Source organism: Chiloscyllium plagiosum, chromosome 30, assembly GCF_004010195.1.
Source record: "Chiloscyllium plagiosum isolate BGI_BamShark_2017 chromosome 30, ASM401019v2, whole genome shotgun sequence".
NCBI lineage: Eukaryota > Metazoa > Chordata > Chondrichthyes > Orectolobiformes > Hemiscylliidae > Chiloscyllium > Chiloscyllium plagiosum.
In genome coordinates, this window is record NC_057739.1 from 43,795,464 (window position 1) to 43,812,367 (window position 16,904).

At 40.9% G+C, this 16,904-nt stretch overlaps 1 protein-coding gene across 1 annotated transcript in view; it reads left to right on the plus strand.

Moving 5' to 3' along the window:
* Positions 1 to 382: 382 nt before the first annotated feature.
* The window catches only part of abl1 (c-abl oncogene 1, non-receptor tyrosine kinase), a 112,272-nt gene continuing 95,750 nt past the window's right edge, over positions 383 to 16,904 (plus strand). The window contains exon 1 of the mRNA XM_043720556.1: positions 383 to 932. Coding sequence (XP_043576491.1) covers positions 848 to 932 — 85 coding nt within the window. The 5' untranslated portion in view covers positions 383 to 847. The remainder of the gene's footprint in view (positions 933 to 16,904) is intronic.

Consider the following 16,904-nt stretch of genomic DNA (forward strand, 5'->3'; position numbering starts at 1 on the left):
AAAACGTTTATCCTTGTGTCAAATCTTTTTTGCCATTTTTTTTCCAAATCCATTCACGGTATTTGGTCATTGTTGACTGACCAGCATGTATTACCGATACCTAATTGCCCCTTGAACTGCTGCAGTCTGATTGGTATTGGGATATCTGCTCTACTGGCAGGGTGAGACCGATCATGAGAGAGATGCGTTTGATGGGGAAAAGTAGTCATTACCCTGATTTTTTTTTTCCCTCTTATTCCGGGGTCGAGGTGTGGGGGTCCTATGCTTCCTCCCTCCTGAGTTCTTTTTTGCCAGAGAGCCCATGGAGGAGAAACACAAGAATGATCAGGCTGAGCTTTGACTGGCTTCTATTAAAGCCAGTGTGGGTGGCTCCAGTCTGCTGATGTCACCGATGGAAGCCAGGCAAGAGCTTCAAAGAGCTTCATTGTTGGATGTGGAACGTAAGCAAGTCTCCCAGTGCTGGGGGAGGGAGGAAGCTGTGTTCAGAGAGCTCAGGAAAAGCAGGCTCATATGTCTCGCACAGGCTCTCCACAGCTTCGAACAGCTAATTCTCCCAAAAAGTTAAGCTGGGTTTGAGTTACAGTTACGAAAAGAAAAATGGGTGCGGTACACGTTCGTTAAGTTTCACGTCCGACAGCAACTAACAAAAAAAAAGTTTTTGCGCTCTGTTAAATCAAATTCCTAACTTTACCGCTCCACCCCCTTTCTGCTTCTGGATGTGAATTCTGAAGGGGGGAGGGGGGTTTGGAGTTGGAATTATTTTAACCAAACGAAAGTGACTACTTCTAAGCAAGAAGAGGAGGAAACCGGAAAAAAAAAGGAATCACTTCGATTTGAAGTTAAACAAATGAAAATGCTGGAGATTTGCCGCAAGCTGGTGGGGTGTAAATCAAGGAAGACTCTGTCTGCTTCATCCAGCTGCTACCTGGAAGGTAAGGCTTGATGTGCCTTGGGAAAGGAGGCGAGTTGAGAAAGGCCCTGAAAGTGAATTCCTAGTTCTGGGGGAAAAAAAAACCTTTGCAGAGGCCTCTTCTCCTGTGGCTGCGGGGAATGAGGGAGATAGCAGCCTGCGTAGGCGCAGACGTAAACAGCGGAATTTTGAAGGACATTTTGCTCTTTGCCAGAGTAGCACGCTCTGATACTCGTGTTTCCACCCCCTACCCACATGTAAGATTTATTAATTAAAAGGGGTGCATTCAGCCCATTGTGATTTCTTATCAATTACTCAACCCATTAGGAACAGGGCGAAAGTGAGGACTGCAGTTGCTGGAGATCAGAGTCCAGAGTGTGTGGTGCTGGAAAAGCACAGCAGGTCAGGCAGCATCTGAGGAGCAGGAGTGTCGACGTTTCGGACAAAAGCCTAATGAAAGGCGTGCTTCTAGGATGCTGCCTGACCTGCTGTACTTTTCCAGTACCCCACACATTAGGAACAGGATTTACATGTATTTAGAAAGGCAAGGACTGATTAGGGATAGTCAGCATGGTTGTGAGAGTGAGAAATCATGACTCAAATTTCATTGAGTTTTTTGAAAAAGTAACAAAGAGGATTGATGAGGGCAGAGCAGTGAACGTGATCGATATGGGCTTCAGTAAGGCGTTTGACAAGGTTCCTCATGGGACATTGTGTTAGCAGGGTTAGATCTCATGGAATACATGGAGAACTAGGTAAAAACAATGACTGCAGATGCTGGAAACCAGATTCTGGATCAATGGTGCTGGAAGAGCACAGCAATTCAGGCAGCATCTGAGGAGCTTCAGCAAAATCGACGTTTTGGGCAAAAGCCCTTCATCAGGAATTTGTCTCTTCCAGTACATGGAGAACTAGCCATTTGGATACAGAACTGGCTCAGAGGTAGAAGACAGAGGGTGGTGGTGGCGCATTGCTTTTCAGACTGGAGGACTGTCACCAGTGGAGTGCCACAAGGATCAGTACTGAGTTCACTGTTTTTCATTGTTTACCTAAATGATTTGGATGTGAGCCTAAGAGGTATAGTTAGTAAGTTTGGAGATGACAAGAAAATTGGAGGTGTAGTGGACAGTGAAGAAGGTTACCTCTTTACAACGGGATCTTAATCAAATGGACCATGGGCTGCGGAGTGGGCGATGGAGTTTAGAATGATGCGAGGTGCTGTACTTTGGAAAAGTGAATCAGAGCAGGAGTTGTACACTTAATGTTAAGGTCGTAGGGAGTGTTGCTGAACAAAGAGACCTTGGAGTGCAGGTTCATAGATCTTTTTGAAAGTGGAGTTGCAGGTAGGTAGGATCGTGAATAAGGCATTTGCTATGCTTTCCTTTATTGGTCAGGGCATTGAGTATACGAGTTGGTAGGTCATGTTGTGGCTGTACAGGGTATTGGTTTGGACACTTTTTTGGAGTGTTGTGTGTAATTCTGGTCTCCTTCATATCGGAAGGATGTAGTGAAAGTTGAAAGGATTCGAAAAAGATTTACAAGGCTGTTGCCAGGGTTGGAGGATTGAGCTATAAGGAGAGGCTGAATAGGCTAGGGCTGTTTTCCCTGGACTGTCGAAGGCTGAGGGGTGACCTTATAGAGGTTTATAAAATCATGAGGGGCGTGGATAGGATAAATAGAAAAGGTCTTTTCCCTGGGGTGGTGGAGTCCAGAACTAGAAGGTTTAGGTTTAGGGTGAGAGGGGAAAGATATAAAAGGGACCCAAGCGGCAACCTTTTCACGCAGAGGGTGGTGCATGTATGGAATGAGCTGCCAGAGGAAGTGGTGGAGGCTGGTACGTTAAAAGGCATTTTGATGGGTCCATAATAGGAAGGGTTTGGAGGGATATGGGCTAAATGCTGACAAATGGGACTAGATTAGGTTAGGATATCTGATCGGCGTGGACAAGTTGGACCGAAGGGTCTGTTTCCGTGCTGTATATCTCTATGACTCTATGCCATCTTAAAATAGTTTTCATACTGTCAAAGTCAGCACTGGATAGAAAATGTTAGTGTGTCAGAGAAGCTTTGAAGCATGTTTCTGCGTGGCAGTTACTCCTGTTGAGTTGTTTTTGCACATGAAAAATCTATTGATCTCTCAGGCATCCTCACAAATGAGGCCATTGGATTTAAAATACAATTGAAATGTTCTGTAATAATTGGTTTCCAATTGCATAATAAATATAGATGAGCAAATGTAGTCAACATAAAACACCAGTACAGTTCGTCCTGATGGAATGAATGTAGATCATAGAGCAAGCCTTTCATGTAACATGTTGGTTCCTTAACACGCTTTTTAGATTACACGGTGCACCAGAATGCACATGGTTTATTGGCAATGATTATGTAGGTTTACTTTTCTTTCTAGTAGATGTTCAGCACAAACGTGAACACATCTGAAACCCATCATCTAAATTATTTGGTTTCCACTAACTTGACCATTTGAATTTTAACAGAATTAGGTTCCTGGTTTCCAATTTTTTCCCTTTGTAGAACATTACCCAGGTGCAGGCGCAGAATTTACAAAGCAGCTTTGACCATACTGTTGTAATTCAGATCATAGAATCCCTACAGTGTGGAAGCAAGCCATTTGGCCCATCGAGTCCACACAGTTGGTGTGCATTGTTGATGTAAAATCAGCAGCATTATACCGTGAACAATATAAAGTTGAAATTGTATATACTGTACTATGCCCTGTATCTTTTAAATGCCGAAGCAGTTTGTCTTGTGCATGCTATTTCCATTTGGTTATATTATCTGTTGATTGATTGAAACTAATTATAATTCCTTTGGCTCCATCCTAAGGTAGGAAAACTAGCTGAAACTGATGGGCAAATTTCCTTTCATGTTTTAAACACTTAAGTGTCTGTTTTTAAAGTTAGAAGTTACACTCTCTGTGGTGCCTTGGGGCATTTTTCCGGCTTAAATGCAAGTTATAACTTTGTGTAGGTGAAGGGTTAATTGCAAGACTCTGCTTCTACGAATATATTTGCCCAGTTTTACTGATTACTATAATGAACACAACATACTGTGATTGGAGCAAAGGTGGCGAATGGAATTCTAAGTAAGTGTGCTTTGGTTGACTGCAACATCAATAAACTCAAGGCCTGGTGATGCTTCCCAGGTTCTTGAGGAAATAACCTGCCTGTCAAGGTAGCAGGTGAATATTACTCATCCACTTGAGACATTTGACTGCCTTACAAATGCCTGTGGGTAAATATAGTTTGCCTCTCAGCACAGACAGCAAAACCTGCTGATGATTGCAAATGCAGATTCTGATCAAAATAATAGTAGGTCAGTGATTACTTGGTTTGATGAGGTTGAAATGCTGAGAATCAATCTGACAGATGATGTAACACAGTCATAGATGATCTCTCACTGAATAAATATTAAGACAAAGCACATAACAAGACAGCAAACACTTTATGCCTAGCTTGCTGCTTAATTCAGAGAATTAACATTTTTGTTGTTTACATATACAAAAGGTGACTGTTTACTGAGCAAATGGCTTTGTTCACAATGTTTATCAGTTGAATCTGTTTTATTTGTCAACTAGTGGTTTCCATACTTCAGTGCAATTGATAAAGTGGCCTAACATTCCCTCCTTCTAAAACTATCCACAGTTTGAAGGAACTCTGTTCAGTTTCTCACTGTCAACTATCTGAGGGGAAATGGTTCTGTGTGGAGAGTGTGGAACAATTACATGGTTAGAAAAAGAGGCTGTTAAGCAGATGATGAGAGAAAGTTCTCAGAGTGAGTTTGAGGAGGTTTATAGCATCTCTGTCAGAATTTAGAATAGGTTGTGGGGATTTAGAGGAGATCCCTAATGCATGGCAGATGGATTATAGGAGCAGCCAAGAACGATAGAGTATGTTGCAGCACATCACACTGTGAAGTATTTTGGAGTGTATTGGTTGTAAGGTGTTTTGGAAGGCACTTATTACCAATGTGGTAACTAATCTGCACCGAGTGTTTCACACATTAGTTTGTTTTTGGTGGTATGTCCATGGAGGAATGTCAGCTGAGATCCAAGAAGAATTCCCAGCTTTTCCTCAGGGAATTTTCTAATGTCGACTTGAACAAGCATCTGAAGAATGATGTTCGGACAATGTAGTGGCACCTTGAGTATTTCAATCAAGATTCAAATATTCAGTCTGGTGAAGCAGTTGAAGTGCTTTGTAAACTAGATGCATGACTGCAGCCCCCCCAATTTGATTTCTTTTAATTCTCTCATGGGATGTGGGCATCACTGGCAAAATTAGCATTTGATGGCTGTCTCTTGTTGCCCTTGAACTGAGTTCCTTGCCAGGCTGTTTGAGGGCAGTTACAAGTCAACAATGTTGCCATGGGTCTGAAGTCACATGTAGGCCAGATCAGTGAAGATGGCAGATGCATTTTCTAAAGGACATGCAGTGAACAAGATGAGTTTTTTAAACAATTTATTGTTATGGACACCATGACTGAGCTGTACTTTTGTTGTCTGGATGTTTGAGATTTATTAATTGAATTTAAATTCCACCATCCCTAAAGAAAAAATACAGGGGTCATTAATCTGGGCCTTTGGATTGCTGGCCTAGTGATTATTAGTATCACCTCACTATTTTCCTCAACATAGTAGGTTAAGCAGTGTCATTCAAACCAGGGCATAATGGCTAACCTTGCAACTTGAGTTTTCTTATTCATTCAGTGGGCATCTCTGGCTAGACCAATATTTGTTACCCATACCTAATTGCCCTCAAGTGTGTGGTGGTTAGCTACTTTCTTGAACCACTGCAGTCCATGTGATGTAGGATAACTACAGTGTTGAAGGAAGTTTCAGAGTTTTGGCCCATTGACTGTGAAGCAACAGTGACATAATTCCAAGTCAGCATGATTTAGAGGGAAATTTGCAGACGGTGGTTTCCCATGCCTTAGACAGTACTAGTCACAGGTTTGGAAGGATTAATCTAAGGATTCCAGGTAAGTTGTTGTTGTTCTTCATTTTGTGTATAGCACACATTGCTGCTGCTGCTGCTGTGTTTTGGTGGCAGAGTGAATATTAATGGTGGTGAATGGTTGCCAGTTAAGCAAAACTCCTTTGTCCTGGAAGGTGTCAAGCTTCATGAATGTTGTTGGAGCTGCAGTTATCCAGCCAAGAGGAGGTACATTGTTAATTTGTACCTTGTAGATGGTGAATAGGTTTTGGGGAGGTGAATTAGTTGATGTGAGAATTCCCAGTCTCTGGCATGCTCTTGTAAGGACAATATTTATATGGTTGGTCCAGCTTAATTTCTGGTCACCTCCTGGATGTTAGCATTTTAATGTAAAATTCCCAATGTGCATTTCGGGAGGATTATCAGAAGCTTGGTGAGAAGTAGGTTTTAAGTGTCTTAACAGAGTAGGAAGAGTGGTGATGGGCTAAGCTGGAAATTCTAGGGCTTACACCCTGAGCAGCTGAAGGCACAACCATTAATGGTGGAATGATTAAAATTCAGGGATCCACAAGAGGTCAAAACTGGAGGAGTGTAGAGATCTGCGCTCTCTAGGAGGTTACAGAGATGGGCTTCAAGCCATCTCCCTGAATTCTGTGTACCCACAATCCACACAATGGTGAATTATTCCATGTTGAACACTGATGACCGGATGGCTATATCAACCCTTTTTTTAAAATGCCCTTGGATAAAGCAGTTAATCACTTTCACATTTACTGTTGGGTCACTATGACCAGCTTGGATGCGTGATGACATATTGATCATTTTTGAAGTTGGAAGAATTATCCAGTCAGTGATGGCAGGAAGATGCGCTGGTGCGTAAAGCTGAGGCATGTGTAAACCTGCTGACATGTTTGATCAGCTCAACGTTGTTCTGGTAACATTTTCTTAGCAATGTCCAGTTTTTGTGAAAGCGACTTTATGGGACACCTTTTAATCTGACTTGACTGAAATGGCAATGACATGGGAGTTGCACATTGCTGTTTCTTGGTGCTTTCGAGATCTCTCACCAGAAACAGCAAAAGAAGGTGGCTAGGCAGCACACTCTTGGCAGCAGCCGTTGCTAGTGCATTTAGCAGCTGGAAAGTATGTGAATGATTCAAGCATGACTCTGGTTTACTTGTTCTTTCCCCGGGGAAAATGCCTAACCTCCAGTTGGTGAATTTTCACAGTGACTAATGTCTGGGATTGTACGATGGGAATTACTGCTGAATTCTGCCACCACATTGGTATTCTGTGGAGCCAGGCCACAGTGTCATTCTATTTGGCTTAGTTCATGCAGAACCTTCAGTGTGCTTTTTAAAGGTACCTGTCAGCCTTGGGTACACTGTGGGTTGTGGCTGCAAGAGCCGCTGCAGCAACTAGAGCACAAACTGGAGCCTGATGCTTCCAGTGCAATACTGACCAAGTGCTGTACCGCAGGAGATGCTATCCTCTGAATGAGATCTTAATTTAAGACAAGGAAATAAAACAAAGAACACAGATATTGGAAACCTGAAGAAGGATCTCTGGTCATGAAACATTAACTATATTTTCTCTCTATAGATGCTGCCGGACCTACTGAGATTCTCCATTTGTCTTTCTTTTAAAACATGACCCTCTTTGCCCTCTCAGATAGACTAACCTATACAGTGGCACTATTTTAGAGATGAACAAGGGAACTCCTCCATCCATTAGATCATCATTACTTTATAAACAGCTTTACTGGTGATTATGCTATTGCTGCTAATGCAAATTAGTTGCTGCAATTTCTACACTCAAGCAGTGACTACAATTTTAAAGTACTTAGTTGGCTGAAAGACTAAGGGGTATACTGAGGCTGTGGAGCATGCAGTATAAATACAAATTATGTTTACAGGTGCCTTTATAATTTTCCTATGATTTCTAACTTGAATTGAGGGGTCTTGGATGTGATAAACAGAAGAATGAAGCTAAAAGGATAAATCTGTTGATTTCTGTCAGAAGAGGAGACCAGAGCTATAGCTTCCAACCAGAACATTTAAATAAAGGACTGAGAGAGTCACTGCTGCACTGGAAGAGAGGCAGGGTAGGGGCTGGGATGAGAGTTTATAGAACCATTCTAGACGGAAGGTTGAATGACCGCGTTGTAATAATTTATCTTGGCACACTTTTGGCACAACAACATGATCGCAGCAGCATGTGATTGTTCAACTTGAAGAGCTGGTTAATGTTGCAGCATTCTGAAGGTTCAGCTGTAAGATCACAGAACAGAAAGAGCCAGTGACTATTGTGAAAAGCAATGACCCGTCTCTGTGACAGAGGCTTCCACACATTACACATGATGACACTAACTTAACTTAAACTGTCATTTTATTTTTGTTGAATTTTGTGTTCCTTTCCCCTCTCCTTTCCTCCCAATAGTCCATATCTCAAATAGTCAAATGGGACTTTTCTATCCATGGAGGGGAAGTGGAAGGTGTAATAACATTGTCCATATGCTAGCAGCATCTCCCCACTGGCAGGGATGCAAGCCTTCCTTTCAAGCAATAGTTTCCCAGATGATGTAATAAAGTCCTTCTCCACTTTCCCTGGGATGTCCCCATTACAACAATGTTAGATGACTCTGATTAAAACTCCACTTTCTTGGTTGAATCTTATAGTCCAGTGCTGTAGCTATTAATCCACCAGCTGTCTGCCAACATCATCTTTTAAGCTCTTTGAGCTGTAACATGTTTTCATTCTCACGCTCAGTCTACATAGTTCATTTATGCAATGTGTTTGATATTAATAAAGCAACTGTAATCTGAGAGACATAGAATTTATGGCATATACTAAAAACACCCTTTTCAATGCTCGAATAAATGATCCAACAACTATATTTTGGTACAATTTAAGAACCAGGCTTGAAATGGCTCCTACATGCAAGAGAGAGTAGCAAGCATTAACTGAAGATTTTTTTTTGATGTGTGATTAGGAAGTTATTGAGGAATTGCAGGCGTATGCACCAGTCACTGAATAAGTATCTCTGGAATTGATTTATTTTATGCGATGCCAGGAAGTGACTTCTAAATTGTTGGACCACTGTAGCAACAGTCAACAAATTAAATTGAAGTTACTCATGAGCTGTATGATTGAATTGTATAGTTCAAATTAATGTGCTGGACTTTGCATTCAGTTATAGGAGGAAGAACTATAAAGTGGTGGCTTAATTGAGCAATACAGATGTCAAACGGTTGTATTTCATCATTCTGCCCTGATTCACAAGGTGGCGGATTCACCACCCATTCCAGACTTCAGTGCACTATCTGGACTGACACCTTAGTGCAGTGCTGGGTGCTGTACTGTTTGAGGTGCTGTCTATTAGACGACCCATTAAACCAAAAACTCAAATGTTCTCTCAAGTGCTAGTAAAAGATCCTACAACACCTTTTCACAGATCAGATAAATCGCCTATATCCTGGCCTAGATTTCTCAGATTGGAATCGTTGTGTTTCTGGGATAGATTTGTTCTAGGTTTGCCCAGATGGCAACAGTTCCTTCATTTCAAAGTGATGTAGTCAAAGCATTCAAAGTTTTTTGAGTGAAATGCAAGTGTTTCTTTCTAAAGCCAAGATCCCATTGCAATCCCCTTTTATAAACAACAAACTAAAATGTAAATGTTGCTGCGGTCAAATCAAATAATTTGACTTTTGGCACAGGCTGTTGGCCTGGATATTCATTGCTCGAATATGGTTAACTGATGCCCTTCATTTCAATAGTTGACATTCTTGGCCTCATGGGAAGTCCATTTGCATTCAATGGCTCCACTATTTCCTTCATTTCTTCAACTTGTTTCCAAAAATCCTGTTTCTTTTCTTGTGCCAAACACTGTCTTTCTCTACCCATTTTCTCGCTGTCTCTTTTCTTCTCAAAACTGTTGATTTCTTGATATGGTTGGTATTGGTGCATGATGGTCAATTTTGCATTAAACTGCAGAAGTACTTTTAGACTCAGCACTTATTGATACACTACCAGAATGGATTATGGAGGAAGGGGAAAGTTGGAGTATTGCCTGAGCCAAGTCTGATACTGTCATTAACTAATATGCAGAGCTGCATACTTCCAGCAATAAGGAGTAAAATCTTTGGCTAACATTTCCTTTACTCAGCATGACTGTTATGGCAAATTTGTAGCTGCACCAAGGTTTTCAGGTTGACATTGACAAATTCAGCAATTCTGTTTAAACCTGGTGTCTGTCTGCCTGACTTATATGGCTTTGTTCTTGACTGCAGTGACCAGCGGAATCATTGGGAAAACTCTGTAGGATACTTCTTGACCTTCCAACCTGTAATTGAAAACCAGCCATGCCCAAAACATGAATGCTGTTCACAAATCTGCATAAGCTCTTGAGCATCTTTCTCTTGCTTTTGTACCAGTTACAACACTTAGAGTCATAGAGAGAGAGAGATGTACAGCATGGAAACAGACCGTTCGGTCTAACCGATCCATGCCAACCAGATAACCCAACCCAATCTAGTCCCACCTGCCAGCACCCGGCCCATATCCCTCCAAACCCTTCCTATTCATATACTCACCCAAATGCCTCTTAAATGTTGCAATTGTACCAGCCTCCACCACATCCTCTGGCAGCTCATTCCATACACACACCACCCTCTCTGCCTCTGTCTCACCTTTTTCACCTCAGTTCATTCTCCTCCCCATACTTTATTTTAAATCCAATGCAGTTTTTGTTGCAGTTGTGCCATGAGTTGTATAATTATTGGTTTGCACCTATAATTAGCCAACTTGTTGAGCAGTGACCAACCATAGATTAAAGGTAAAGTACTTGATTTCTGTTAGAGCACCTTTCTGACAACTTGAGTGGCTAATCAGCTGAAATAGGAACTTTTATGAAGAGCGTGTTCTACTTGGGAGACTCCTGTGAAGCGCTTCTGTGATCTTTCCCCCGGCATTTATAGTGGTCTGTCCTGCCGCTTCCGGTTGTCAGTTCCAGCTGTTCGCTGCAGTGGCCGGTATATTGGGTCCAGGTCGATGTGCTTATTGATTGAATCTGTGGATGAGTGCCATGCCTCTAGGAATTCCCTGGCTATTCTCTGTTTGGCTTGTCCTATAATAGTAGTGTTGTCCCAGTCAAACTCATGTTGCTTGTCATCTGAGTGTGGTTACTAAAGATAGCTGGTCATGTCGTTTCGTGGCTAGTTGGTGTTCTTGGATGCGGGTCGTTAGCTGTCTTCCTGTTTGTCCTATGTAGTATTTTGTGCAGTCCTTGCATGGGATTCTGTACACTACATTGGTTTTGCTCATGCTGGGTACCGGGGTCCTTCGTCCTGGTGAGTTGTTGTCTGAGAGTGGCTGTTGGTTTGTGTGCTGCTCTGAGTCCTATAAGTGCAAGAGGAAACATCACAGAAGCGCTTCACAGGAGGCTCCCAAGCACTAAGGATGTCACCTAGACGGGACGAAACGTCTGCAACACAAATTCCCAGCTCGGCGAACAGAACCACAACAACGAGCACCCGAGCTACAAATCTTCTCCCAAACTTTGAGTATGTTCTACTATTGTCATGGTGTAGGCAAGCACCATGTGTCTGTATTTAAATTTTTAAAATTGAATATTTGATATAAATACTAACTAAAGCCTCTAAAAGTAATGTTAATCACTGGTATCTCTGTCCTGACTAGTAACAGTACAGAATATTACAGCACAGGAGGCAATTTAACTCATTGTACCTGAGACAGCACAGACATAACCATGCAATTCTTGTCCCTGGCACTTTCTCCATAACTTTCTTTCCTTTCTTCAATTACTTATCGACTTGTATTTAGAATGTTACTATTGAATTCACTTCTATCAGTTTTATACAGAATGTTCCAGATTACAGCAACTCACTGTATCAAAGAAATATTCTTTCAGATGTTACCTGTGTTTTGCCGATTGCCTTAAAATTATGTCCTTTGATTACGGATCTGTTTATTTACTAAACTTTATCAGGTAGTGAAATGTTTATATTCCGTGATAATCACAAATGGATAACCGCAGATAGACATAATACTGTAACAGATCAGACCAAAAAATCAGAATACTGCTGCCTGTTTCAAAATATAATCACATTTTCATATGTATATGTATGGTTCACTCCTTACATATTCAGGAGTGTATTGATGTTTTCTGGTAGATCTTGTTTTCATTTGTTAACATTTTTTTCTTTCACCACCTTTTTATAAAATTAACTGGAACCGATTATTTTTATAAGGAAAGGAGTGTGTTGTGGCATTCCAGCCAGGGTCATGAGGTATTGTTACACCTTAACTACGCAGGAAAGAAATACCTCATATTTAAGTTGTTTATTTTATTCTGTCTCAAAGCACTTTTTTTTGTTTCAGTAAGTAAATTATCAACTAACAGCTATTCTTGCACTAAATAAAAAGTGAAAGACCTGCCGATGCTGTAAGTCAGAGACAAAAATAAAAATGCTGGAAAACTCAGCAGGTCTGGCAGCACCTGTGGAGTGAAATCAAAGTTAACTTTTCTAACTCACTTGATCCCAAAGTTAACCCTGATTCCTATCCACAATGCTGTCAGACTTGTTGAGCTTTTCCAGCAATTTCTGTTTTTGTCTAAGCTATACTTGCACTTACTGTTTTCAATTGAGCAATGTACATACTTTATCAAGACAGCACCAGCAGCAAATGTCAGCCTCCAATCTCTTGATTTATGAAAAGGATACAACACCAGGTTATAGTCCAACAGGCTTATTTGGAAATACAGTATTAGCTTTTGGAGCTCTCCAAAAACTAGTGCTTCCAAATAAACCTGTTGGACTATAACCTGAAGTTGTGTGATTTTTAACTTTGTCCACCCCAGTCTGACACCTCCACATTATAAAAAGGAACCATTTCTTTTGTTATCCAGAATGCATTTCACAGCTTTTAGGTAAACGTAGATTACGGATTGAAGTTTAGCATATTTCACACTTTTTGTTTTGTTTCATCTACACAAGTATAGCCACTCAACTGATGGAGATATCAGTCCCCTAAATAGTCCCCTGCACACAAATGCAAGCTTAAGTTAGTTTAGAGTGTGCTTCCACAGCTGATTAGAAGCTGCAGTTTGGCAGTTCTGTTGCTTTACTCTCTGGTACAAATGATGAATCATCATATTTACAGCACTTAAACTCATCAGCCAAACTGTTTTCGTTCGTCTTGTGCTCCACACTAACCTCTTTCCAGTTTACTTTATCTAACCCTGGTAAGTTTACATGTTCTCTGTACTGTGCCTGCTAGGTATTTGGCAATGTCCAAGGCATAACCAGATTCCCTCTTCATATCTAATGGACCAAACCCTTCCAAGCCTTAAACCTCGTACTAGAGTTAAGTTTCGGATTCATTCTGTGCATAAGTGGTAACCTTGCTTCCTTAGTTTCAAAAAGCAGTCATGATGTTTAGATGCTGACCGGTGTTTGTAATCTTGAGACAGCAGTTGAACTTGTCTTTTCCTATTGTTGATAGTAGATAAGTTGCATACGAGTACAATATCTTTACTGCAAAACCAGAAACCTCAAGATACTTTACAGAGCAATAGGAATAGGAGTAGGCCATTCAGCCCATCTAACCTGGCTGATCAAACACTTGAACACCTTTTAGCCACATTGTCCTTATAACACTTCACACCATTGAAAGTCAAACATTTATCAACTTTTTAAAAAATATACTCAAAAGTCTGAGCATCCAAAGCCCTCTGGGGTAGGGAATTTCAAAGATTCACAACCATCTGAGTTTTGAAAAAAAAATTCTCATCATCCTTGGTTCTAAATGGCATCTCCCTTATTTTTAATTTAAACTCTTCGACCAGGGAAAATGTCTTAGGTGAACCTGTCTGTCCCTTTCAGTATCTCATTTTTAGAAACTGGAGAGATTACAGGCCCTGTGTTTGCCTGACTTCTCTTTGTAGGACCAGTCCCACCATCCTGGGAACAAATCTGGTGAATTTTTTGTTGAACTCCCTGTATGGCAACAACATCTTACCGGAGCTAAGGAGGACAAAACTGCACATATTAAGCTCCTCTACAAGGCCTCACTACTCCTACGCTTAAATTCTGTTGCAATAAAAGCAAACATTCCATTCGACTTCCAAACAGCTCACTGCACCTGCATGTTTGTCTTTGGTCACTTATTGACGAGGGTACCACGTCTCTACACTTTCTAACCTCTCACCATTTCAGAAATAGTTTTCACACATATTCTTCTTACCATAGCTTATCTACTAACATGTTTCCACATTATATTCCATCCTTCACATTATTGCCCAATCACGAAGCCTGTCCAAACCCTCCTGAAGTTACTTTTCATCATCTTCACAGTGCTTAGTTTGGTATCAGCTGCAAATTTGGAAATAGTGCACTTGAGTCTTTGCACTTTGAAGAATCATGTAGTTGTTGTAAGTCATGTAATAGTTCCTTTAAGATTGACCATTGCCTATGGTGCAGGCATGCCTTTTAAAGCATTTTCCCAATCCAGCTCAGTCAATTTATGCCTCGTGCTTTCAATTGCCCTTATTCAAATTTAACTGCCTTTCTTCAGGTTGTGTTCCCTCATTTTCAAGCATAATGTGGAATTCTGTCATGCTGTGGTTGCTCGTCGCTGGAGATTCTTTTGCAACAAAATTATTATTAGCCCTTTTTTATTACACAATACTAGAACCAAAGTAATGTGCCCACTATTTGGCTGTTCAACATGTAGCTCTACAAGACCATCCCTAAGATGCTCCAGAAGGTCATCCTCCACAGCTTTACTGCTCAGTTAGTTTACCAGATTGAATATGCAGATTGAAGCCACCTGTGATTACTGTGTTGCTCATGCTACAATCTTGTCTCATCGCCTGATTTATACCATGCCCTAGTCACCACCATTTCATGGCCTGTACTCACTCCAACCAATGTCTTTCTTTACTGATTGAGTTCTGCCCAAACTGGTTCTGTACATTGGTAAAATCTCAGTCAGAAAACAATGTACTGATCCCATCATGTATTATCAGCCCTACTCTTTTTTTTTCCCTGTCTGTCCTTCCTAAATGTCAAATGCCCTTGAGTATTCAGTTCTCAGTCCTGATTGCCATGTTTCTTTAATGCTGGTTATGTTATAACCATTTATCTATTGTGCCTTTAGATCACTTATCTTGTTGTCTACATTCAGATAGAGTTATCTGAACTTTCTCATCTTGATATCCTTCCTTATTCATGGCCTTCTCGATGCTTGACTTTGTTTCTCCTGACTTCCAGTCTCCCTTGTAGCTTTTCTACTCCCTTTAACCAGCTTAATCTGCTTTCAATTTGGGTTATCCCATAGGTTCCCATCTTCCTGATAAGCTCAGATCCTCATGAGGGAAAATCATTGAAGAATCCAAATCAGAGGCTGGCAACTTCTTATATCTACCCCAACTTATGCAGTTGAGTTTCAAGGTTAAGAGGAAGTAGGATAGAATCCTTGAGGTATAGTGGATGCTTATCCCTTTTCCAGAACTTGCTGTCCTTCAGTCTTGACCTGAAAGTAAGAGCTCATGCTGTGCCAGCAGACAGCCAATGCAATGTTCAAGGGTACCTTTAGACAGCGTATCCACAGCCAGTTTAAAATTGACCAAATTATTGCTGCAAACCTAATCTCACTTTTACCTAGCAGTCCACACTGCCATTTCAGTGATGAGATGGCATTTAGCCATCATGCTCCAGATTTAGGAGCAAGAACAGTTAATCTTGAACATTTAATCAGTATTAAATATCAGCTTCACCCCCGGGCTAATCTGAGAAATTAGCGCATTATCTGGCTGCAAACTGCCTCCAGGTAGTATTCCTTTAAGTTCTGTTCCAAGAAGTAAAATTGGTTAAAAAGCTGTTAGATTTAAAAAGCAACCTCCATTATTGTGTCTCATGTGTGATCTTAGCCTTGAGACAGATACTGGACATAACTTCAGTACGTCAAGAGTTTGTCTCTTTCTCCTGCTGAAGATTGAATATCAAATATTCACAGATTAATATTGTTGGTGAAGGTTCAAGTTTTTTTGGTATCATTCCATTAGGACTGCAGTCAACATTATATGAGGGGTTAGCTGCTGTAATCTTTGAAAATAAGAATTAGAAGTTCCAGCAAAATTGAGTCAAGGCATCCGTAATTGGTACTTGATCTGAACGGAGTATCAGGCAGAATACATAATGGAAATGGAGTGAAATGGAGTCACCGTCCTGTGACCTTTTCGGGCAGGGTAATTCTGTTTCTTTCTGTCAGCTGCTACTTGATGTTCTGAACATTTCCAGCATTTTCCGCTTATATTTCAGAATTGCAGCACATTCAGTATTTTGCTTTTTGTGTTGCACTGTTTTATTGAAGTTCATGTCAAAGTACCTGTTGCAGTTTGGTGAATGAGAGGGCAATTTGCACATTTTGTCCAGCTTGAGTTGGTTTTGGTTTGCTGACCTTGAATGCAGAGTCTACTGGATTGAGAGGTGTAGTACAACAACAATTTCAATTATATAACCCCTTTTAACATAGCAAAATCTCCTTAGTCACTTAGTGTTGTCAAGCAATGTTTAAAATGGTATCAGTGCAAGTGACCAAAGTCTTAGGCAAGAGACACCCTTTAAGACCTGCATTTGTACAGCACATTTCTTGACCACCGAATGTCTCAAAGTGCTTTACAACTAGTGAGGATTCAGTTAAGGAGCATTGGAATGAAGAGAGAGCTAGTTAGGCAGGTAGATTTAGAAAAAGAGTTCTCGAGATTGGCACCTGAGCAGCTAAACACAGGACCACCAACAGTGAAGGAAAGACGTCTGGGATGTGCGGAAGACCAGGATTGCTTTGATGTTACCTCTATTTTTCTTGTCAAATTATTGAAAACTTTGAAGAGAATTTTATGCTGTGCTGCCATTTTTCTGTGGCTCTGTTTGTTTGCAGCTGGCAGGGAGTTTGGTCGGCATTCCCATCAATTAGCTGCTGAGGAATGCCTGCTATGTCATTTTGACCAGCTGTAGTAAG